At 45.8% G+C, this 25,279-nt stretch overlaps 1 protein-coding gene across 3 annotated transcripts in view; it reads right to left on the bottom strand.

Annotated features, from left to right (window-relative positions):
* The window catches only part of C19H16orf70 (chromosome 19 C16orf70 homolog), a 28,378-nt gene extending 4,445 nt beyond the window's left edge, over positions 1-23,933 (bottom strand). The window contains exons 1-11 of one of the 3 annotated variants that reach the window (XM_032612366.1): positions 23,799-23,933; positions 23,565-23,680; positions 17,733-17,815; positions 13,635-13,718; positions 8,806-8,849; positions 6,903-6,982; positions 6,574-6,668; positions 5,641-5,738; positions 5,438-5,550; positions 2,137-2,270; positions 1,664-1,747 (exon numbers count right to left, since the gene is read on the bottom strand). In XM_032612366.1, coding sequence (XP_032468257.1) covers positions 1,664-1,747; positions 2,137-2,270; positions 5,438-5,550; positions 5,641-5,738; positions 6,574-6,668; positions 6,903-6,982; positions 8,806-8,849; positions 13,635-13,718; positions 17,733-17,815; positions 23,565-23,628 — 879 coding nt within the window. In that variant the 5' untranslated portion in view covers positions 23,629-23,680; positions 23,799-23,933. Of the gene's footprint in view, positions 1-1,663; positions 1,748-2,136; positions 2,271-5,437; positions 5,551-5,640; positions 5,739-6,573; positions 6,669-6,902; positions 6,983-8,805; positions 8,850-13,634; positions 13,719-17,732; positions 17,816-23,564; positions 23,681-23,788 lie in introns of all 3 variants that reach the window. The other 2 variants (XM_032612364.1, XM_032612365.1) reach the window with 2 other exon arrangements.
* Positions 23,934-25,279: the final 1,346 nt, after the last annotated feature.

Below are 25,279 nucleotides of genomic sequence, written 5' to 3'. Positions count from 1 at the left end.
GGGCTTCCCTGGTGGTGCAGTGGTTGAGAGTCCGCCTGCCAATGCAGGGGACACGGGTTCATGACCCAGTCCGGGAAGATCCCACATGCCGCGGAGCGGCTGGGCCCGTAAGCCATGGCCGCTGAGCCTGCGCTCCGCAACGGGAGAGGCCACAACAGTGAGCGGCCCGCGTACCGCAAAAAAAAAAAAAAAAAAGTAACCGAGCACAGATTTTGGCTTACAGGCTAACAAGAAGATTCAGGGGCCACCTGACTCTCAAGGGACTCAAGGCACCTGGCTATTCTGAATGCCATGACCTGCCAGACCCTTCTGGCTTCCACAGACCCTCTCTGTGGGAGTCAGCAACCCTTGGAACTGAAGTAAAGGCTAGCCTCTAGCCAGGACTCAGATCTGGATTTGACACTGCCTATCAAACACCTCTTCGTACCCTGCCACACCCTTCTCAGGTTCACATCCTGTCAGCTGTTCTGCCTGAGACCCCAGGGTTACCCCTGACTCCAGCCCTCCACCAATAGCCACACCATGTCCCATCAGGGCTGGTCCATTCGTTCCATCTTCCCTGACACCTATCATCACTGGCCCTTGAACTCAAAAAGAGGTTCAGCTTGGGACTTCCCTGGTGGCGCAGTGGTTAAGACTCCACGCTCCCAATTCAGGGGGCCCGGGTTCGATCCCTGGTCAGGGAACTAGATCTCACATGCATGCTGCAACTAAGGAGCCCACCTGCCACAACTAAGGAGCCGGTAAGCCCCAACTAAGAAGCACACGTGCTGCAACTAAAGGAGCTGGCGAAATGCAACTAAGGAGTCTGCCTGCTGCAGCTAAGACCCAGTGCAACCAAATAAATAAATAAAATAAACATTAAAAAAAAAAAAAAAAAAAGAGGTTCAGCTTACAACAGTGCCATTCCCTCCTGCCACCATCCTACCCTCAAGAGTTTATGATCCCATTGCCTCTCCCCTGCTACTCCCGGCTCCTCTTTGGTCTTTTCCACACTGGCAGACCCAGTCCTCCTCCTTTCTCCCTCTCTGGAGTGTACCATTTCTTTGCTGCTTCTGGGTCCCAGGCCCTAGAAAGCTGAAAGGTTAGAAAACCCAATATCCAGGCTAGCCCTGCCCTCTGAGCTCTATCCCGCTGGTGCAGTTTTCTTTACACTATCATTTCTCTCACACACACATCTACCAGCTGGACTGTCAGCACTGATGGCCACAGCTCCATTCAGCACCGTACGTCCAGAGCACAGGGCCGCAGCAATGCCTCTGGGGAAATCCCCTAAAAATACACGAGCACACTCCCAGACTTTAAGCCTTTTTTGTCTACCTGTTTTTTGGCTCCAGAAGAGGGTCCTATGCTCTACAAAACAGCAGTTCCCAAAATATCTTAACCTGAATGACTCCTGCAGCCTCTACTTGTGGAGCATGCTTCTCTCAGAAAAGAAATGAAGACATACCAGAGAACCCAGTGTTTCTCAGCAATGGTGGTGACAGGAAAGGTCTACTTTGGGGGTACCAATGCCAATGCAAGACAACCCTGGTAAAGCCAGCTAGGGCGAGGTTTCCTGCAGCCAGGCATGGTGAAAGCTGCATGTATGCACACAGGTATGCCCAGGGGCACTGCACACTCCCACAGAAATGGAACGCTTCTCTAAGGAATCACAACTTACCACTCCGAGAGTGAAGTAGTTAAAAAAGTAGTCATTGCACTTCGATGGAACTTGCTTATGAGGAGAAGGAGAATGAATCTTCATCTGTTGGGGAAAAAATAACAATGAATTAAAATCCAACCCCTTAATACATTTAATTCTTGGATTAAATGAGTCTACAAATTGTGTTTCTTGTATAACGTTAATCTGTTGGGGAAGCAAGAGTGTGGGAGTCCCACATGCTCGTGCCGAATAACCCAGCCAGCTTTGGTTGACTATAGACTGTGCCTTCGTCTCCAAGGAAAGGCACAACAATCTGACCAACAGGGGTCGGAAAAGAGCTTTCAATTTACTTTTCCATCAGCTTTAATACAGCAGGTCCTATGGGAAAACAGCAGTTTACATTTACTCAGTATTAAGTTAAAGTTGATTAAAAAAAAAAGAGAGAGAGAGAGAGACACCACCTATTCACTTTATAAACACATTTTCCCTACCTTGTCTTCTGACTTGTAGAAGACCTTGTGTGGAGAGCCAAGCATGCTAAGAACATCTTGGCAGGAATCGCCAAAATACACTGAGCGTTCAAATACCCGCATCTTGGCATCTGCTAATAAGCCGGGTCCACAACCTGGAGAGAACAAGGTACAGGTGGTCAGGTTCCCAGTCAGCGCCTGTGACCCTGCAGCCCAGGGTCCCGGGAGCCCTAGAGAGGCCAGTGGCTGCACGCTGCATTATCAGGTTTGGCTGAGGGGAAAGACTGCATGTAAGCTGAAGTACCAAGTCACCAGGACTTGAGATGCTAGAAGAGATCACTATCTACTCAAAATAATGCGAGAGATTCACTCAATCCCACAAAAGTGATACAGAGCTCTAGAAAAGTCATTCACTGACTCAGCAAGTACTCAGTCATTGACACCATGGGCTAGGACACTTTGCTAGATGCTGAGGAAACAATGGTGAGCAGAATAGGCGCAGTCTCTGCCCACACTGGAGCTTATGGCATGAAGATTCCAATCAGACCATCACAACTGTGGTGCAATAAACAGCAGCACAGGTGCTACGGAAATATATAAATGGGTGCTATTATCGCTTGTCACTTTCCAGGTCCTGACAAGATACAAGGATTTACGTTAAGAAGTACTTCTCGGGGGGGCTTCCCTGGTGGCGCAGTGGTTGAGAGTCTGCCTGCCGATGCAGGGGACGCAGGTTTGTGCCCCGGTCCGGGAGGATCCCACATGCCGCAGAGCGGCTGGGCCCATGAGCCGTGGCCGCTGAGCCTGCGCGTCTGGGGCCTGTGCTCTGCAACGGGAGAGGCCACAGCAGTGAGAGGCCCGCGTACCGCCCCCCCAAAAAAGAAGTACTTCTTGGGGCTTCTCTTGTGGAGCAGTGGTTAAGAATCTGCCTGCCAATGCAGGGGACATGGGTTCAAGCCCTGATCCGGGAAAATCCCACATGCCACGGAGCAACTAAGGCCGTGCGCCACAACTACTGAGCCTGTGCTCTAGAGCCCACAAGCCACAACTACTAAGCCCACGTGCTGCATCTACTGAAGCCCGCGCTCTAGAGCCTGTGCTCCACAACGAGAAGCCACCGCAATGAGAAGCATGTACACTGCAACTAGAGGAAGCCCGCATGAAGCAATGAAGACCCAACACAACCAAAAATAATAAATAAAAATAAAATATATTAAAAAAAAAAAGTACTTCTCAATGGTAACCCCCAACCTGAGACTGGACCTGAAGATCACTCTATAAAAGAGCCAAGAGCAAAGCACACACTAACTTTTAACTCCCTAATTCTACAAACACCAGACCCACTAACACTCAAAAGAGACAAACCAGGCAAGTGGGAGAAAGAAAAAAACCTGATTTGCCAGAAGTTTCTTCGTTGGGAAGAATCTTTCAACCCTGACTTTGCCTAATACATTTCAGAAATGGTTCTAGTTAAACACACACATACACAGAAGTGGTTGTGGAATAGCAACAGACACACCAAGAGTAAAATTTCCCCCATTCTGTGGATGAGAAGACAAAGTGTTTTGCTCAAAATTATAAAAGGAAGCCAAGAAACCAAGGACTGCAATTCCTGGTACCATGATAACCACCACCATCACCTTACTCTACACAGGGCTTTATAGCTGACAAAGCTCTTTCTTGTATAACAATCCATTTGTTATATACGGAAGACTTCAGGGATCCAAACTCTGAAACAAAGAGGTACTGAGTTCTCCAACTAACCCAAGAGTCTTAAGTCACAGCACATATAAACTGAGTGGCAAAGTAAGAGCTGTTTCAAATCCCACTCCTGACACATACACACACACAGCTGTGTGTAAATTAACTAGGTCTTGGGAAAAACCACAGTCTACATTAACCTCTGTCTATAAATCCTGCACTTAGGCAAGCCTGGGTGACCTATGGAACCCACCAAAAGTCCTGTCAAGGTGGACTGTGTGCCCATGTCTCCAAGTACCAGATACTTGTGAATGTCCAGGTAGGGCTACAGGGGAGACACCCTTTACAGGTGAGCCTCCTCTCTTGTCTCACTCTACCTGAAGCCTCCTCAGGTAAATTACCCTTAGTTCTTTTTAGGATACTATTTTAGTTTCTGATGCCCTGGAATGAGTCATCCTATAAATTATTGTGGGGATCAAGACAATTGAATGGACCTTCCATGTTAAAAGCATCACTGTAGGGGCTTCCCTGGTGGTACAGTGGTTGAGAGTCTGCCTGCCGATGCAGGGGACACGGGTTCGTGCCCCGGTCCGGGAAGATCCCACATGCCGCGGAGCAACTAAGCCGTGCTCCACAACTACTGAGCCTGCACTCTAGAGCCCACGAGCCACAACTACTGAAGCCTGTGCGCCTAGAGCCCGTGCTCCACAACAAGAGAAGACACTGCAATGAGAGGCCCATGCACCGCAAGAATAGACCCCGATCACCGCAACTAGAGAAAGGCTGTGTCCAGTAATGAAAACCCAACGCAGCTAAAAAAATAAATAAATTTATTAAAAAAAAATTATATATATAATTAATTATTAAAAAAAAGAAAAGAAAAGAAATTTCTAACCTGGAGGCTGTGAACTAATTGTTCAGGGGAGTGAGTTCACAGTTTATATACCAGACTCTAAACGGTTGAGAACGGATGCCCCAGAAACTGATGCAAGACCCCAGCTTACAAACAAACACTGGCTAGAATGTGAACTCCATTAAGGCACAGCCCCATCATGGAGCTCAAAGTCACCAGGCCGTCTTTATGGAGGCAAACTACACACAGGAGGATTTCGGTACCACTAAGTATAATCCAAAGGTCCGAAGGAGTTGAGATTGTCCACACAAGAAAATACAAGATAAGGCGTGAATCCTGGAGAGACCAGCTACTGAAGGCAGCAACTCTTTTTGTTCACAGTCAACAAAACTGAGTAGGGTATGGCTATACCACAATTCAACAAACTCCTCTTGCCAGTCTACTCTGAGAAATTAGCACAAAGGGTGGAAAACGAGACAACATACAACACTGAGCCCATAAGATATATCTCCAGGACGCAGGAACCACTGCAAAGCTACATAAGTACACAGAGGCTGATGTACCTGCCGAGGGAAGAAGTTTTGCTGCCATTTATTAAGATTTGCTCAAAATAAGACTGTCTTGTCCCTTCACAAATTTAAATGAAAACTTTTAACCATAAACATCAGCACCATTTGTCTTCTACCAACTATCCTAAGGACGTGGGATTTTAGACTATCACAACAAGGATATAACGGAGAATCCACCACCCCAAAGCCAGTAACTGACCTGCGGCAAGTAGGCGAAGTCGTAAACCTGAGGGTCCAGTTCCATCTCGAAGAACATCTACACTCTCAGCGTACACATTGCCCAAGAAACAGCTCAGGGGCATCGCGGGAGCCCTGGGGGAAGGCACAGTGAGCAGAGGCTTTTGCCCTCCCTCCCAGGGAGCCCATGGCCTTAGCATGAAGCTTGTGCTCCCCTACACGTACTTGGTATCCTGTAGGCTGTTTCCACTGTAGATGTACATTCGTTTCACAGTTGCTCCGTGTGGTATCTGGAGAGAAGCCAGACCATGGGCAAAATTGGGCTGCAAACACAAGACAAATATTTTAATAAAAGCACACTGTGGGCCATGCGACTCAGGCTCTGGCACTTTCCTGACACTCATATGGTCTTCAAGAACTGGCCAGGTCACGAAAGTAAGGAATTTAGAATAGGAATATCTCAGTTTCAGATAGAACTCTGCTACTGGTACTGCCTTACCCGGTACAAATTTTCTGTATCTATTTCCTCATCTATAAAAATGGGTATGGTTACCTACAGTGTAGAAAGATGGGACTGTGGTTTCCTGAGAAACTTTGAAGTTTGCTTGTTTTATTTATCAAGATTATTAAAACTCTTGATATTAAAAAAAAAACTGGCCAGGTCAAAGCACACAGTCCAACCTGTCTCCAGGTCAATAAATTCACCTAATCATGCAAGTTCATCTTTAATTTTACTTAGCTTTTCATTCCTTCATCAGGGAGAAAATGTAGAAATGCCTCCTTTAATAAAATGTAAAACTTACAAAAAGCTATCATTTCATAACACTAAGGATGCTGTTGCCTAAGGATGAATTCTCTCAAATTCCAGGCCATTAAGAAAAACTGTGGTGATTTGGAGTTTTAAAGCACACGACGTGGATTTACCTCTGCAAAGTGAGCTCGACCTCACTCTTCAGTTGCAAGCGCCCTCTTCCTGGGAATGCCAGCCTGGGCTTTGTTCTATCAGCTTCCCCCACTGTACCCCCCATTGGCCTCCGAAGACCTCAGAGATCAGGAAACCAAAGAAAGAGCACCTATCCAGCCTCCTCCAATGGTACTCTGCTGACCCGTATCACCTGGGCACCGGGCAATAAATATCAGGGAAAGAGAAAGGCTAACCTCGTACTTGGGAGCCTCAGTCCATGAATCTAGCTGAAAAGAGAAAGACAGTCCTCTGAAGTTGAGGTGGAAGAGCTGCTCAGCGGAGTTGTACACTGTGGGAGTGGGGAGAAGAAATGGTATGGTTGAATGGCATCAGAAGTTGTGAACACAAACCAGCCTGGCAGGGAGTAATGGCTGGCAACACCTTCCTTGTGTCTCATTTCTGAACTGACCTACTAGACTGAAAACAAGAGGAAAGAGCTTTCCTTCACACCCAAGTACCAATCCCCAAATCCGACAGGAACATGGCTACAGATGACCAGAGGAATCAAATGGACTTGGCTTACCTCCAGGATGGGTCGCACCAAAAGACTGGTCAATCTGCTCAATGGTGGGAGCTATGGCTTGAGAATTGAAATGCACACCACTGAAAAACAGAGATACTTTTTAATACCAGGCTTTGCAAGATGGGCTCACAGATCATTAGAGATGGTGGCTGGAAGAGTTACTCTTAAAACACAGGCGAGTGAGTCTACTATTGTATCAAAATAAAAGTTTAACTATAGAACTTTTAAATAAGAGACAATAAATGAGGTCATAAATAGTCAATTCTCCTGAGGTTGATACAGAGAATTAGTCCTCTAGGACCTCCCAAGACATTTGTGGCCACCAGGCCAGTTCAGAAGGAAATCAATCTGGCCTCAGCCCCATGGCATTTGGACTTGGATAAAGAGTACTCAGAAATAGACACTGTTAATGTGTTTTCCCAGGATGCATACTAGTAGTTTGGCTTGAAAAGGAGCTTTCTTAAAAAGGGATGAATGTCTTAAAAGTGTACAGCCAAGCGAGGCAGCTTGTTTTCCTAACAAGCAGAAGAACCAGCACTCATGGATTGGGTGAACGGGTATGTGGATGGGGAGGAATGGATCCCAAGCAAAGGAAAAATACCTGGGAGGGGGGGTGGGCTTGGGAGCAAAGAGAGGCGAAAGATTTCAGATAATGAGCATGAAGATAAATCATTTACAATTTTAAGGAAAATGTTTAAGGTTAAGAATACTTTAAAAAAATTATCACTTATGGAAAACCTCTGCTTTTTAAAATATTTATTTTATTGAAGTATAGTTGATTTACAATGTTCTGTTAATTTCTGCTGTACAGCAAAGTGATTCAATTATATATACATTCTTTTTCATAGTCTTTCCATTATGGTTTATTACAGGATGCTGAAAATAGTTTCCCATGCTATACAGTAGGACCTTGTTGTCTATCCTATATATAACAGCTTGCATCTGGAACCGCTGTTTTTAACCAGGCACTGTGCTATATGCTTTACCAGTATTATCTCATGTCATCTTCCTAACCCAGCAACCTGATTATTGGTTTCATTTCTCTGATGAGAAAACAAACTCAAAGAGGTTAAGTGACTTGCCCAATTTCACAGAGCAATAAAATGAAGTCGTCATAACCCAAACCCAGGGAAGCCTGACTCTAGAACCCTCACTCTTACCCACCACTGTCTCTTAAGAGGGCAGGTCTCAAGTGCAGACCCTGAGGTACAGAAGGCCCCAACAAGACTAAAAGATAATCAGAATCTGCAGGGGTCAGTGCTATTATGCATTTGCTTTATCCACTTCTCTGCTGGCAAACACTGCTTGAGTCAGCCCAGGAACTGATCCCTTACACACCCTCGAGAAGGTAAGCCTGTTAAGGAAGCTTACTGAACGGAATATTCTAGATGCCAGCACAGCGCCTTACCATAATGGAGGTTCAAATATTTGTGCATCATACAGGCACAAACACATCCCATTTTCATTCTAAAAAGCAGATTTTGGCCCCCCAAATAGTAATCCTTTTGGCATTCTCTTTAGCATAGGCCTTGAAGTCAGATGTATCTGGTTTGTCCCACCTCTGTTGGTAATGAACACATAAAGAGGTGCCAAACGAGGCCGTGCAGGGAAGGGTAGCTATGACCCAGGGGAAAGTCACAGACCTCTGAGCTGAGGTCCTGCTTTGTTGTGGGATTAAATAAGTTGTCACATATGTGAAGTGTTTTATACACAGTGTGTTCTTAATGAGGTTTCCTTCTCTTCCTCAGGAAACTGAATAGACTTGGAGGCTGCAGGAGGAAATCATGGCACCAGGCTGTAATCCCAGAACTGCTGCAGATGGGAATCCTTTACCAACTTACTATGGGTAGTAGATAAAGCCCCTGTGTACCAAGCCTATGACACATACCAGGAGAAAACTTACCAATATTTTAACTTCACTTTAGTCAAGTCATATACTTCAATCACCTAAAAACAAAAATTTAAGAGCTGTTAGTGCTCTGCAGTTGAAAAAGATTAATTAGAAAGACATTTATAGAGTAGTGAAGAAAAAAAAATTATCACTAGTTGAAATTCTCCTGAAGCACTGCACATTGTTTTTTTTTTTTAAATAAATTTATTTATTTTATTTTTGACTGTGTTGGGTCTTCGTTGCTGCATGCGGGCTCTTCTCTGGTTGTGGCGCACAGGCTTCTCATTGTGGTGGCTTCTCTTGTTGGGAGCATGGGCTCTAGGCACGCGGGCTTCAGCTGTTGTGGCACATGGGCTCAGGAGTTGTGGCTTGCGGGCTCTAGAGCGCAGGCTCAGTAGTTGTGGTGCATGGGCTTAGTTGCTCTGCGGCATGTGGGATCTTCCCGGACCAGGGCTCGAACCCGTGTCTCCTGCATTGGCAGGCGGATTCTTTAGTTTTTGTTTTTGTTTTTGTTTTTTTTTTTTGGTCTCTGACGCGTACTTTAATAAGCCCCACCCTCTCTGGCCAGGCCGCCCACTGTTTTTTTTTAATTAAATTTATTTATTTGTTTGTTTGTTTATGGCTGTGTTGGGTCTTTGTTGTTGCACACAGGCTTTCTCTAGTTGCAGCAAGCGGGGGCTACTCTTCGTTGCGGCACATGGGCTTCTCATTGCAGTGCTTCTGTTGTTGTGGAGCACGGGGTCTAGGTGTGTGGGCTTCAGTAGTTGTGGCTCATGGGCTCTAGAGTGCAGGCTCAGTAGTTGTGGCGCACAGGCTTAGCTGCTCCGCGGCATGTGGGATCTTCTCAGAGCAGGGCTCGAACCCGTGTCCCCTGCATTGGCAGGCGGATTCTTAACCACTGCCCCACCAGGGAAGCCCCTGTTCTTATTTTTAACTCTGGAAGAAAAACCCATACCACACACACAGCATAAACTCACCCTACCCCTCTTTCTAGTGGATTGTTCAACAGATGTCCATGGACGTTCTGCATCAGGTTTTTAGATATCATCTAGTGCTGGGTCACATAAAAGATTGTACATACCATGCTACAGGACAGTAAAACCCTCCACAGAAACAAATTCATGCTGTTTGTGAAGGCTGTAACCTGTAAGGGGGATACTGAGCCCCCTTCCTTTTATTATATACTTTGTTGCATTATAAAAACCCAAATCAAGTCCCTTTCAAAAATAGCTTCAAAATACTGTGGTTTACAAAAACAAAAAAAGATGGAGGGAGAGGTCTATCCTACTAGAAAACAAGTCATATTACCTTAGCTTAGGTCAAGTGTGACAATATTCAGCTATATCCCTAACGAAGAGCATCTGGTCAAACCTGGAGAACCTCAGGACCCTTGTGAAGTTTCAAAAGGTTCAGCCTCAGATGAAATGTCAAGAACTCAGGAATGAGACAAAGGAAAAGGTATCGAACTCTCAGCCACTAGCGATGCCAAGTAATGAGCGTTGTGAAGTTTTTTATGACAATGGCGTCAAGGGCTAGGCAGGCAGTAGCATAGCTGGCTGAGGCCTAGAGCACCATTTGGTATCCTATAGCTGGGAAGTTTGGCCCCCATTGAAGAAGCACAAGCAGAGCTGGTTCAATGTCTGTTTGCCCTGACAATCAGGGCTTCATCCTGGGAAGGGCTGTGGGACACTGGGTACAGGAGCATCTGGCATTGTCACAGGAACAGAGACATAACAGGCAGTTCATTCTTGGTCAGACTTGTCTCTAACTTTGTTTGAGAATCATAACTGAACCACAAATTGGGCACCTCTTCGCTATAAGGTGCAGCTATTCTGATCCTACCTGCTGCTAAGAATCACTCCCTCTGCTGGGCTGTTGTAGCACTTCAATCTACCCTTTCCTACACTATTAGTATATGCTGCTCACTGGTACCGCTATTAGCATATGCTGTTCACTGGTACCACTGAGTTAAGCCCCTTGAGGTCTGGCTGATTAGTTTGTACAGAGGAGGTATACAACACATGTCAGGGAGTCAGCTGGGTATGAAGATAGCTAAGGGCAATATGAAGCTCAAAAATATGAAAAGTGGTGCCAAGAGAGGTCATGCAAGGGCAGGGGAATAGCTGTGATTCATGACACTATCTTCAGAAAGCCTGGGCATGGCAGTGTATTATGCCAAACTGGTATGCCATTTTACTGAGGCCGGGGTCCCATGCTGGCAGAGGCCTCAACCCTCAGCCAGAATCCCTGCTTGTATAGCAGAGGCAAGCACTCTGCCTCTTCGAGTGCTACTACTATGGCTGGCTAATGATCCCCCAAGGGCTGCCCATCGCTCACCCTGTGGGCCTCCAGGGTATTCTTGCTGTGACACTATCATTCACCTGCCAACAGCCCACACCAACACTTATGGTGTGGCACCTGTGACACGAAGGACTCTAAGACAGTCAGCACTCTGGGTCCCTTGCCAGAATCAACAAGCAGATTTTGACCTATGGAGCTTGCTGGGCCATAGGGACAAGTAGCTGGGGAAATCTGAAGTCCATGGTTTTCCACCCTCTGGGCTGGAAAGGACCTTGATTTCCCTAGAAGAGAAGACATGGCAGCACCCAAGATAGGAAAGGAAGACACGTGGCTGTAAAGATTGTGACTTGTGAAGCCTCATTCCATAATGCTCTCTCATAGATAGGGAGTGAGAGGATGGGGAAACTGCAGGACATAGCATCGGGGAGAAGCAGCTTCTGAAGCCCTTGGATGGAGGGGCAGGCAGATGGGTGAGGTCAGACTTGGTACCAACCAAGGCACCTGAGGGATTACTTCCTCAGTTTCCAGAGGCTCAGGCAGGGCCCCAGCCCCTCTTTCTTCATAGGGACCCCACAGAAGGCAGAGAGAAGGTTCTATTCTATCTCTTTTCCCATTCCTCACTTTTCTGCATAGTATGCTTACACTATTTTCTTCAGCTTTTATCACATCTATTTCCCATACTCATCAACAAACCTCAGCCATTTCTATTCCCAGTGGCCAGTTACTGCACTCTGGTAACATAGGGTTAAAAGCTTGGTGTCAGCTAGACCACTTATCCTCTGTCCCTCTGTTATTTCATTGGTAAGAAGTACCACTTACAGGCTTGTTAAGATTAAATTAGGAAATGCATGGGAAACACTCAGCCATGTGCCTAACATGTACTAAGTGCTCACTAAATATATAATATTGTCCTCACCATGCTGTAACTCTATGGTAGACTGCCTATCTATCCTCCACTGTTGTCTATTTAGGTTGCTTCTGGCTTTTCATTACTATGAAAAGCCCTGCTGTAAATATCTGGCATTACTACCCTCCCCATAATCTTTTTGGGTTATGTTTCCTAAAGTGGATTTACCAAGTTAAAAACAAATGACTCTTTGTAAAGGTGTTTCCAGATTAATTTCCCCTAATTTGTGATGAAGCCACACTGAAGACCACCTTCTACCCTTTGCCAGTGTGGAACTTCTGGTCAGTAAAGACAGGATGACTGAGCCTACAAGAGGAGGCAAGGGTGTTGTGGGGATAAGAATGTTCACATCAAACTTTCCTTTTGGAAAACCATCATAAATGAGGAATTCTTATTCCACGTACAGATCATTTTTCCATGTTGTCTTCCAAGCCTTTTGGAAAGGCAACTCTATATATAACCTAACCAGGACGATGGCTCTGGCATGCCACTGCCCTGAGCCACATTCAACCTTATGACTCTGAGGCATGAGTCTGATGTCACATGACTAACCTTTCATGTCCAGGCATTTGTAAATAGTGTATTAAAAACATCGTAGACTGAAACAGGTGTTAGTAAACTGCACTTGACTGCCAATTAAGACAACCCTACATACCAGCAAGTTGTTTGTTTACATTTCCTTTTTTTTTTGCGGTATGCGGGCCTTTCACTGCTGCGGCCTCTCCCGTTGCGGAGCACAGGCTCCGGACGCACAGGCCCAGCGACCATGGCTCATGGGCCCAGCTGCTCCGCGGCACGTGGGATCCTCCCGGACCAGGGCACGAACCCGCGCCCCCTACACTGGCAGGCGGACCCCCAACCACCGCGCCACCAGGGAAGCCCCTTTTAAAGGGGCTCAAGAATCAACTCAGTGCTGGTGGTGTTAAGGTCCAAGCTTCAGCATTTTAGGAAGAACAGTTTCCATTTTTCATATTCCCAGTCTTATTGTTTGACCCAAGAATGAAGCAAAACAACAAGATATAAAAACCTTACTAGGGCTTCCCTGGTGGCGCAGTGGTTGAGAGTCTGCCTGCCGATGCAGGGGACACGGGTTCATGCCCTGGTCCGGGAAGATCCCACATGCCACGGAGCAACTAAGCCCGTGCGCCACAACTACTGAGCCCACGTGCCTAGAGCCTGTGCTCCGCAACAAGAGAAGCCACCGCAATGAGAAGTCTACGCACCGCAAGGAAGAAAAGTCCCCACTCACTGCAACTAGAGAAAGCCCCCGCGCAGCAATGAAGACCCAACGCAGCCAAAAATAAATAAATAAAATAAATGCCAAATACTTAGCTCCTCTCATTTTCCTATTCAACATAAAAGCCCCCTCCCCACAGCATGTTCCCAAATCTTCAACACTCTTTCCCCTTCACCTCTGGAGCCTGGGGCTGGAGTCCTTCCCAGCCTCTTTCCAACCATCCCAATCCACCTCCAGCTTCTCTCTTTTTAGGGGAACAGGCACAGCTTCAGTTCCCTATATTGTGGTTGTCTCTAAAACACAAAAGTCTACTCCCACTTATGAGTTTCAGAAACATCCCACAACGTCACACGTTAATCAGCCTGATGTGAAACTTTACTCGTCATTTATAGTTACCTTAAGTCTCTGATTGAAAGCATCAAACAGTAGTTTGATCCCGTCCTGAGTCAGGTTAAGGATGAGGTCATGGCTTAGAGGAGACTACAAAAAACCAAAATAATAAATAAATACACACTCTGAATATGTAGTATTCTCACCAGCACCCACTGAAACCTTATAACATAAATGCAGTGTACAGGGAATATCTAAGTGTAGACAGCTGACAGGTTTGGAAGCCAGAAACTGGTTTGTGAATGCAGTGTCCTCTACTTCCAGCCTTTTGAGTTATTACCTGGGGGGAAAGGCCAAAATTATGGAGTATACAGGCCATTTTCTTTCAAGGGTCCCGGGTCCACATTTGTAGCATGGGTTTACTGCTGTCAAACCTACAGAGTAGTTGATGAGGAATAAAAGCCTTGTAAAAGGCCTCGCCAGGATCCAAACTCAGCAAGTAATGGTCAATGCATGTTAGCTCAACCTATGTCCGTTCACTCCCAGGCTGTCTGTACCACCCACAGGAAAACACATTTTATTCTTTGACTGTTTTATGCCAGATTCCAGGACAAAGAAGTACCTTGTGATCTGATTATGTATGAGATGACACTCTTACTCCTCCCTCCCTCCCTGCACCATCCCCTATCAGAAAGTGAAAAGCCCAAGTCTAATACCTAAGGAGTCATATTTCTACATTTGCCCCTTCTGAGTCCTGGGGGGAGGGGAGCAGCAGCAAATCAGTGGGCAGAGCTGGCCTTGAGTCTTGGTGAGCTGGTGACCTTAAGTGACTCTCTAAACTTCTCTGAGCTCTAGTTTCTTCATGGGAATACCATCATCCCTTCCCCTCCAGGGTTGTTATGAGGACATAGATAGTAGATCAGAAAGCACCAAGCTCAGCACTCAGCATACAGTACTCTTTCCTAAAGTCTGCCCCACATGCCTGCTTCTATGCCAATGCAATCAATTCAAAGTCTGAAGACTCTCCATATGCCTGAACCAGGCTGCCCAGAAGTAGAAAAAAACCATCACCATCCAAACCCCTGCCCCTTCTTGAAACTGGCACACAGTTGTCAAAAGGGTTTAGACAAGTTTCTTTATAGAGCTTCTCAAGGTAGGCCCAGTAAATGAAAGTATGCCTGTGAGAGACAGAGATATGGGCTGGAAGGCCAGGTGCCACTGCTGGTGTGGGCCTTACTGGAAAAATTCTCTAGAAGGATCTTTCTGAGATTAGCTCAGATTGTCTGCTCCCCTCCACCTCACTGAGCTTCACAAGACAGCAGGCCCAGGTGGCACCATTATGCCTGGCAAACACTAGAAGAAAGAATGTTGTAATTTTCCAGTAGGTCTGTATGAATGTCTAAAACCATTAGGTGTCAAGCATGATAATGGAATAATGAACCCTGACCTTAGGTCACTTATTCTCAACCCAGAATACACAGTTCTATTTCTGAGAGGGCTAGTCCATGGTGGTAAGCAGGATGAAGCAAGATTTTAGCATCTTTCAAGATCCTTGCTTGGAGTATCTGAATTTTCTTACACGCTCCCAACATCTGATCATTTTTTCCCTGCCACTGTTACAATTCAGGACATAACTAAGCAATTTTCAAAAGCAAGCAATTTTCAAAAGCAAGCAAATCATCCTCACAATTAATGTTTTATTAGTACTTTATATCTACAGAACCAAAATACATATGTACTATGTGGTGCTTAAGCAGGTACTTTCCAGTTCAGTAAAGCTGTCTCTGCTAGTTGTTAACATCTCTTCCCTGTAAGAAAGATGGGACCTACTTGATATGCACATTTAATTTCCAAGGTGTGATTTGCTAGAGACAGGATATTTCTGAAATGTTTAATGGGGCCAAATGATTTTCTGCACATGATGGGAAGCAAAGACACAAATGGGAAAGGAAGGGAAGGAGGGCAGAAGAGGACAGGACCCACATTTAAGAAGCAACATATGAGAGCTCTGAGAGCCTATTTCCTCTTGATCCTCATCAAAAGATTATTCTATTATAAGGAAACCATATCCACTTTACAGAAGGAGAACCAGTCGGGTTATTAACTTGCTACAGTCGGACAACCAAGAAATGGGGAAAAGCATAGATCTGAACCAAGGTTTGGATTTAAAAACCTATGATTCCGGGGGCTTCCCTGGTGGCGCAGTGGTTGGGAATCCACCTGCCAATACAGGAGACACAGTTTTGAGCCCTGGCCCGGGAAGATCCCACATGCCGCGGAACAATTAAGCCCGTGAGCCACAACTAGTGAGGCTGTGTGCCACAACTACTGAAGCCCGTGCACCTAGAGCCTGTGCTCCGCAACAAGAGAAGCCACCGCAATGAAGAGTAGTCCCTGCTCGCTGCAACTAGAGAAAAGCCCCGCATGCAGCAACAAAGACCCAATGCAGCCAAAAGTAAATAAATAAATAAACAAATAAATAAATACAACAAACGAAAACAACCCCAAAACCCTATGATTCCAGATGCTTAGAAGACACTGGGGGAAATTAGCTTAATTAATGTTAAAACTACTATTTGTACCCAAAGACTGGAATGACAGACAACAAGGTAGTGATATATGAAATATACTTCATTTAAAATAATTGGTTAAGAAAGTTTAAAGCCTACTTTCTAATGTATCTAATCTTGGGTGCTTAAATCTGATTTAACTAAATGTACTGGTGGCTATAAGCTCAAGAAGTAAGCCTATTATCCCTGTTTTGATGGCTGCTACCTGTCCTGAGTAAGTCCCTCATGGTCTAACACTGAAAGTCAAATAAGGTTAGGGATGATCTGAGTGCAAAAAAGAGGAAGTCACCATCCTTCACTTAATAAATGAGAAACCATTTTGGCATTGTGGCTCCACGAACCTCTGCCCAAGTCCTGTGTTTTGTGGTAGGCACAAGAATATCCAAGCACTTGCTTGGAGATTAAGCATTCCCTGTCTCAGAAGGACCCCTCACATGGGCCTCACTAGGCTGGCAGAGGGGTACAGTACTATGAAATATAATGTTTGGGTATAGGTAACAGGCTCAACTCTGACAATAAGTCAAACTGGGAAGCCTCACAGAAATCTCACCCACCTCTAATCCACAACATTCTTCATGTCAAAAATAAGCTGTCAATTGCTTTAGGATCAGAAACTAATTGAAACAAATGGAAATAAAATCATCATTTTGGTACTTAAAAGGGTCTCAGAAAAGGCATTGAGAACATCTTATAGCCTGTGTAGGATCAAAACTATTCCCTGAGGTTTATGACACATAGGGCACCACAAAGGTTGCTCCACAGTGTCTGTGTCCAGAAGAACTACGGATTCCAGTGAGTTCAACAGAAGGGAGACTGCATTTTTAGAGATAAGAAGAATCTTATTTCTAAACGTCTATAAAAATGTTTCTAACTTTACTTATAAAACCTAATAAAAGAAATCCTGATGTTCAAAAAGTTCTGCTCCAGTGCCAACCTAAAATATAGTACACTCTTTCTGGAAACTGAAAAGGTCCTTGTAGGTACATATAACATTATACTATAGGGGTTAATTCTGGGCACAACATTAATAGAGACTACCATAAATCAGACCAAAAAAAAAAAAAAAAAAAGTAAAACATGTCCATTAACTTGGAGCCAATGTTTTGTAATTTCCATATATCAGATCATTCTCAGTAAAGGGGTGAGCTATACCTGCTTTTTTTCAAGTCTGGGATGGTGTGCTAGCTAGAAACCTGTACTGCAACAATCCCGAACACAAACCAAAGCAATCAACAAAGCAGAAAAGACTAAACATGAAAGTGGAAGGCAAGCACCCTAGAAGACCAGACAATCCTTGAGGTGACCTCCCACTGAAAAAGTCCCTTTTAAGAGCCAGTAGGTAAGTCAAACATAATTAAAAAAACCAAGTTTGGTTATTACGGCTCGTCTAAGCTTGGCAGCACTAGATTATCAAAACCACAAGTTTCAGAATCAAAGAAAATGTACTTGGTAACTGACTAGTGCTGAAGACTCTCCCATTCAAATGCATTGACCTAGGAATTCCTGCCAGTCATTATCTCCCAGAGCATCAGCCTCCAGAAGTGATTCACTAAGTAGGGATGCTATTTCAGTAAACAAATCAGCCACCACTCACCTGTTCACTGTAGAGAACCTGGACATTTTTTATGATGCGACAGTGCTTCTGAAGAATGGCTACTGCCTGAGCCAGAGGCATTCCTGAAATAAAGCAAGTACACCTGTGTTGTTACTTGGGCTATCCATTTACTGGCATCTATCACTGTACTTGGCATTAGTCCCTGTAGTAAAGCCTGGGGTGGGAGCAGAGGCCACTAAAGTCTATGGACATATTGAGTAAATAAAAGTTCAATAAGCAGTAAGAGCTAGAGAATAAAGTTAACGGCAAGCACTAAGGGAATAAGTGGATTGTATAAGGGGAGGGAGTAAATATAAAAGACTTCCTGGAAATGGGGACTTCCATGTTGATCCCAAGCAGGCAAAGGGCTTAGAGAAAGCAAGTCAGCAGGAACCAAAGAATAGAGTAAGAAATGCACTGACTGCATGACTCTGGAGGCCAAGGTTCTGATTCTCACTCTGCCATGATTACATATAACCTAGGCAGGTCCTTCCTCTCTTCCTTTCTGATATCTGTCTCCTCTTTTAGTCTGCAGGAGCACATGATTTGTAAGGGCTCATTTAAAAAGTGAAAAAAATCACACATTTACCAGAATCAACTTATTTTATGAAGGATTTCAATGGATTCTCACTTATCAACCCACAAACATCCTCTAAATCTTAACACTTGATTTTTTAACTTGTGGGCCATTTTAAACAAATTTACATATGCCCCCAGTTTAAGAAATCCAGATCCCAATGACATCTCAAAGATTCCAGGGACTCATGGGGAACAGCAAAAAGTATGTTCTCACAGAGTGCATTATATTTCAAACAAGAAACTCACAGAGACAATCCAAAAACAAAGCTTCATGAGTGCAAGGATAGTGTCTGTGTTATTCACCACTCTCTGGATCCCCAGCACTGGGGACCCATACAGTGGCTATTGAATAAACATTTATTTAGTGGGACTGAAGGATTATGGGCTAGGTAATAAGAGAAAGGAAGAAGGACCACCATATGACCTTGGGGCAGCACAGTGGCTCACATTCAAGATCAGTTTACCTCTGATTCCAGGAGAGATGTGCAGAAAAGAGCTCACACACAAAGAATTAGAAAGTTAAAAAATGTGTGACCCATCTACATTTAAACAATGATCTAATCCTGCCTTCATTCAATGGTCCATTCTACGGTTTGAAGAAAGTTGGAGGGAACCACACCTTAAGGTACTTCCCAGCCTTCTATAGCATAGAGCCTGGCACATAGTAGAGACTTAAATGTTTGTTGAGAATATGAACAAGTTGATGCACCATTCAGCTTTGCCATTCCTGAAATGGAGGAGCATCTATGCTGTCTCTCCCATAGGGAATGGGCAAACATCCATGTAGGCAAGACAGATAACCTCAGGTGCTGAGAAAGAGAAGGCCACATGGCACAAACCAGTTTCTTGAGGGACGGTTCTTTTGCACCTAACCACATCAAATTCCTGGCCTTGGAATCTCTGGGTCCTGAGGCTTCCAGGGAGTAACCCACCTGGAGGAGACAAAGCAGCCACCAACGACCAGTTGTCACACAGCTGCTGGTAAAGGAAGGCTACAAAAGGTCTCTAAAGGGAACCAACCATGTATATGGCAAAGAAACCCGAGCACCATTCTAGCTCTAAGAGTCACCTAACCCCCCAAAGGGTGTGGAGTATATGGTCAGTCTACACATCCTACACCTTACTCATTATTTGCCTGCTTATAACCCTCCAGTGGTTTCACAATCCGGGGGGATAAAACCCAAACAACATGCCATCACCTAACAGCCCTGAATATTCTGGACCTTGGCCACCTCCTCTACTCTTTCCACTGCTCACCAAGCCTCCCTTTGTTCCTAGCACACATCAAGCTCTTGGCCACCTTAGGCTTTTGCACTAACTCAACTCTGCTGAAATGTTCTTCCCATAGCTGGCTCTTCTCACTCTTCAGGTCTTGGCTCACACTTCACTTCCCTGACTGCCTTATCTAATGAAGCCTCCCATTCCATTTATTTATCTGTAAGAGTCTCCCCTACATGCCTCCTTGAGGACAGAGACAATGTCTGTCTTATGACTGTATCCTCAGCACTCAATCACCATGCCCACCACACAACAGTAAGTGGTTCTATGTACCTGTCGAGCTCTGAATGAGTGAAATAAAGCAATTAGGTACAATACATAGATCCTGTAGGCCCTTAGGACCACCCTCTCCCTCTGAGAAGTCTCATCCTGTCTCCATCAATACCACTCTTTCCTGCTGTTCCTCCAACTTTCCCAAGTCTCTATGATGGGCAGTATTTCCTTCTGCCCATCCCTCATTCACCCAAACAACTAGTTTCTGACTTACATCTCAATCTGTTTTCTGTATATATCAAAAGGCAAATAGGGACTTCCCTGGTGGTCCAGTGGTTAAGATTCCACACTCCCAATGCAGGGGGCCCAGGTCTGATCCCTGGCCAGGGAACTAGATCCCGCATGCCGCAACTAAAGATCCCACGTGGCACAACTAAGACCTTGTGCAGCCAAATAAATAAATAAATATTTTAAATAAATAAATAAACCTTTAAAAAAAGGCAAATAAAGAGTTGACAGATTAAAAGTGACTTTTTAATCTTCTCTTCAATCTGGCCTCTCCTCTGTATTCTGGATCTCATCTCTAACACAGTCACTCAAGCCAGAAACCTCTAGATTCCTCTTCCTTACCCATATCTCCAAATCTAGTCTCCAAACTTTCTTCCTAAACCCATGCCCACAACACTTTACTAATAGACATCCTTTTTTCCACTGAACAGAGACTCTTTGATAGTGTCCCAGGCAGCTAACTACAAATAGGGAATCTGGGGATCTGATCTTCTTCCACTAGTACATCACGCTCTAATTAAAATACCAAGTTGCTTGCAGCTCCCCACACCGTCTATCTTTCCCACTTTTTTTTTTTTTTTTTTAAAACCTGACTGGAAGATTTATGTCTATGGAAGTATAGTTGAAAAATCTGGCAGTAGACTTCTGATAGGGCCTTCCTGGTGCTCACTGGCTCCAGGAATGGTATTGGTTCCTACAGATTAATAAGAAGCCTTCTCTGAACTCCCAGGTCAGGTCAAGTCTCTTCTCCCCTTCCACAGCACCCTATACAACCTCTACGTCATTATAATAAAATGAACTATTTCTGTACTCCTTCCCTCCCACTAGACTAAGCTCTTCAGGGCTTATGACCACTTCTTACTCAATTTTCAATGATTATAAGCAGAGTCCACATAATGACCCTTCAATAGAGTAAGCCCCCAGTCTCTCTGGAACAAGGTAATCTCAGAGAAGACCATTCTCCAGTGACCCTTTAAATCTACCTTGCTTGGGCATTTTCAAGATTAATTTTAAAAAAAATTTTTATTGGAATATAGTTGATATAAAATGTTGTGTTAGTTTCTGCTGTACAGCAAAGTGAATCAGTTATACATATACATATGTCCACTCTTTTTTAGATTCTTTTCCCATATAGGTCATTACAGAGTACTGAGAAGAGTTCCCTGTGCTATACAGTAGGTCCTTGTTAGTTATCAATTTTTTTCAGGATTAATTTAAAAACAAATTTAGAGATATGTCTCCATACCAATACATCTTGCAAGTCTCATTGAAAACATTTCAAGTTTGCACTGCCTTTATTCCACCATTGGTCAACCCATGGGTGGCACTCTCAGAGATTCCTCTCTGCCTAGGCTTTCCTGTCTCTGTGTTGTTGGCATTTCCCTAATCTGCCAAGAGTACACAAAGGCCAGGAAGGCAGCCAAAAAGCTGGATGCAGCTCCTCACTGTGCCAGGTGGATGATGGCAAGGGCTAGATATATCTGCATTTGCACAGATTCCAAAAAGAAACCTGGAGACCTGGAAAGCTGAGCCCATACTCAGAAGGACAGAGCAGTGAGAAGCAGAAAATCCCTGTTAGGCTTCTTTTTCTCCTCTCTGCCTTTCCGAGCCTGTTCTTCATCTGGCAAATGGAGGTTACCTTACAGGGTTGTGGTGACTTTAGTCTAGCCTAAGAATGTAATTCTAAAGCACAGATCCACTTACTAGACCTATCCCTACCTATCAGCCTCAAGTGCAGTTTAAATGTGTTGAGGGCTGGGAAGAAGATTGAGAAAGAGGGAAAAATTACTTTTTTATAAAAAGCTTGGGGAAGTTAAATGACCACCATCTCTCAGGCAGACACAATTCAAAAATATGAATTTTTTTTTTTGGTCATGCTGCTCGGCTTGTGGGATCTTAGTTCCCCGAGGAACTAAGCTTTCACTCAAAGTTCAATTCTGGGCCCAATGTACAAAAATGCTCTTTTCACTGTTTGTGGTTGCTACTTAGACAGCCTAAAAGAACTACCCAAATCCTTAATTCCTAGAAACTGGCAAAGTTAGGAGTAGGGGTTAAGGTATCAAAGCAACAGTTGACAGAAGAAACCTTACTCTCCCACCCAATTTTTTGGAAATCTCAAATGATATCCTAATCACTACTTTTGACCCAGAGACTGCACTACAGAGATCCACAACCTGGTCACACCATTAAGCACAGTTTGAAGCTATAGTTACAGTTTTCACTCCACCCTGTGAAGTCCTGGTATGAGCATAAACTGTGGTTAGGGGAGGTTCTTTCCTAACTAGAAGCCGAACAGCATCAGCATGACAAATGGGCCTGGCGGCAAAGATATTATTATTAGCCTCTCAATCAAGTTCTTGGTGCTTCACAAGAAGCTGCAATGTCACGAGAGAAGGTGACTGAAAATTCTCAATAAAACTGGCTCCTACAACCCAGAGGAGGATTGTTGTGTTCAGTTCACGGAGACACTGAGCACCAGCAGAGTCCTACCAGCAAATCTGTTCTGCAGTTTCTCAACTACCCTATCTCCATAGACACAAGTCTTCCAGATTCAAGGATAAGCTATAGCCCAATGGAGCAGCTGCCTCAGTCCAGTAGCCCAAATTAGTGTGACAAAAGTTCAGCCCTGCACAAACAAACAGCACAGACACCCCCACTCCCCACCCCCTCTTCCTAGTGCTGGAACATAAAAGTAAACACCCTCTGGGGTTACCGAATGCAAATGATTGTACACATAAAGGCAGTGACATTGAGGAAAGGGAAAAAATGGGCCAATACTCACAAGATGGCTAACCTGCATTTTCTACAAGCTAAATGTTACTTTCCCCGCACTCCTATTTCATTCAACCTTTAACTCTCTCGGCTAAGGTCTGGGTTTAGATTACACCACACATCAACCACATTAAAAACGAGAAGGAAGCTAGTCATAAGTTCCTTTAACACACACAAACCCTCCTTAACTCCCTTGGCCAGATCCCCGACATCTGACGATGAGAACAGTGCCTGGGTTTCTCCTAGAGGCTACCCACAGCCCAGAAAAGCAAAGGGAGACAGACCACTGTGGCGGTGTTTAAGGGTGTCAGTCACTTCTTAGTTATTTGGTCTGTAAAATGGGGATAGAAATAACAAGAGTAGCGACCCCGGCGGCATACTTGAGATAATTATGCAGAGGAGAATAGGGCCTGGACCTGAATCAATGTTTGGGGCGTGTCAGCCATTGTTATTGTTATTATTACTGAAGCACTGCCCCAGGAGGGGCCCCGCCGAGGCCTGATGCAAGGGCGTCAGGGCCTGGCAGAGCGGCACGCTGCCGAACCGGGGCGGTCGGAGCGGGCATCTAGTGGCTGGAGCTCCAAAGAGCCGAGGAGCCGCGGGCGCAGGGGAGTAAGGAGCAGAGCCCAGAGGTGGGAAGGGCCAGAAAGGAAGGAAGGAAGGATCAGCGAGTAGGGTCGTGAGGGAGGACCCCATACTCACCCAGAGCGAATTCCCATTGCTCATTTCCCAGAGAGCGCTCGGGCACTACCTCCAGATCCAGCATTGGTTCGGCTCGCCGGGGCGGCCTCCCTGCGGCAGTGCGGACGGGACCGGAGCTGAAGAAACAAAGCAGCAGGTGACCCACCGCCCCCGCCGACCCGCGGCAGCCCTGTTCTCCACCTCTACCCGGTCGCCAGCGCTACCGGCCCAACACCACACCTCACCTGACCTCACCTGACCTCACCGGCAGCAGCCTTCAGCAGCGGCGGCAGCAGGAGCGTCTGCGGCAAAAGTGGCGTGCGGGGCCGTAAAGTGTGGCAGAGGCGGGGCGAAGGCGGGATTTCAATCGCGGGGGAGGAGCTAAGGCGGAGTCACTCAGGCGCAAACTCCGGATAGGCTGCTGCGACAGTCCGGGCGAAGGCAGAGAGAGGTCTCAGAGTACCATCCGGAAGTGCTGGCGCTCTTGGAACGAGGAGCGCCGTACTCTGTGAACCTCTACATCTGCACACCACACCGCACACGTTTCACACAAGGATGTCTGAACCACGCAATACATGCATGTGACATGGCTGTACCGCACCTGTCTGCCGTCTCTGCATGTACGGCCCACTCACAGTCTCTGGGCGCAAAAGGCGAGTTCCGAGGGCGCACCACCTGAGGTCCAGCGGGGAGGGAGGACACGGAGTCTCAAAGCCCAAGACGCGCCAGCGCCCTGGCACTCCCGGTTGGTGCCGAGACTGACAGCGGCCGCAGCTGCCTCTAGTTGTTCAGGAATGATTCCTTCTCGCTGCGGCCCCTGGGGCTCGGGTCGAACTCAAAGCAAGCGAGGAGTGGGCTCGAGCTTGTGCGTAGGGGCGGGGCGGGGGGCAGTTGAGGGAGAGGACTAGGGTAGAGGGGAGGAGCTAAGCCCGACCTCCTGGCTGAGTACCTTCAGCTGTGCGCAGCCCCCAGGGCAGCAGCTCAGACTCCGCCAGAGCCGGCTTTACTGCCAACGCTGTGTGGTTTTGACCAAACCGCTTGTACTCTTTGTGCCTCAGTTGCCTCATTTACAAGTCGAGAGTAGGGGGTCTTTTAGCCTGTTCAGCCTGAGCTATTGGCCCGTGCCCTGGGACACTCTAAAACTGAAAGACAACCAGGCTTCTTCTGGAGCTGACCCTTGGTGAATGCAGCCTCCGGATTCTCACAACCACCCTGAGATACAAGATTGGTTATAATCTCACTTTACAGGCAGGAAAAAAAATGAGGCCCAGATTGGCTAAAGGCCTTGTGGACCTAGGCGGTAGAACTCAAATTCTTTGCATTACATTGCCACGGGAGAAAGGTTTTTAGCAGGGGAGAGAGTGACATGCTAAATTCTTAAACTGGCTTGATAGGAGTGTAACATGGAAGGCTCTATCAAAACTTGGCCACTGCTACTGGCAGTGGTTAAGAATCTGCCTGCCAATGCAGGGGACACGGGTTTGATCCCTGGTCCAGGAAGATCCCACATGCCCCGGAGCAACTAAGCTGGTGTGCCACAACTACTGAGCCTGTGCTCTAGAGCTCGTGAGCCACAACTACTGAGCCCACGTGCCACAACTACTGAGCCCACGAGCCACAACTACTGAAGCCCTCGCACCTAGAGCTGGTGCTCCATGACGAGAAGCCACTGCAATGAGAAGTCCACGCACCGCAATGAAGAGTAGCCCCGCTCGCCGCAACTAGAGAAAGCCAGC

This window comes from Phocoena sinus, chromosome 19 (genome assembly GCF_008692025.1).
Source record: "Phocoena sinus isolate mPhoSin1 chromosome 19, mPhoSin1.pri, whole genome shotgun sequence".
Taxonomy (NCBI): domain Eukaryota; kingdom Metazoa; phylum Chordata; class Mammalia; order Artiodactyla; family Phocoenidae; genus Phocoena; species Phocoena sinus.
This window is presented reverse-complemented; position numbering and strand designations above follow the sequence as displayed.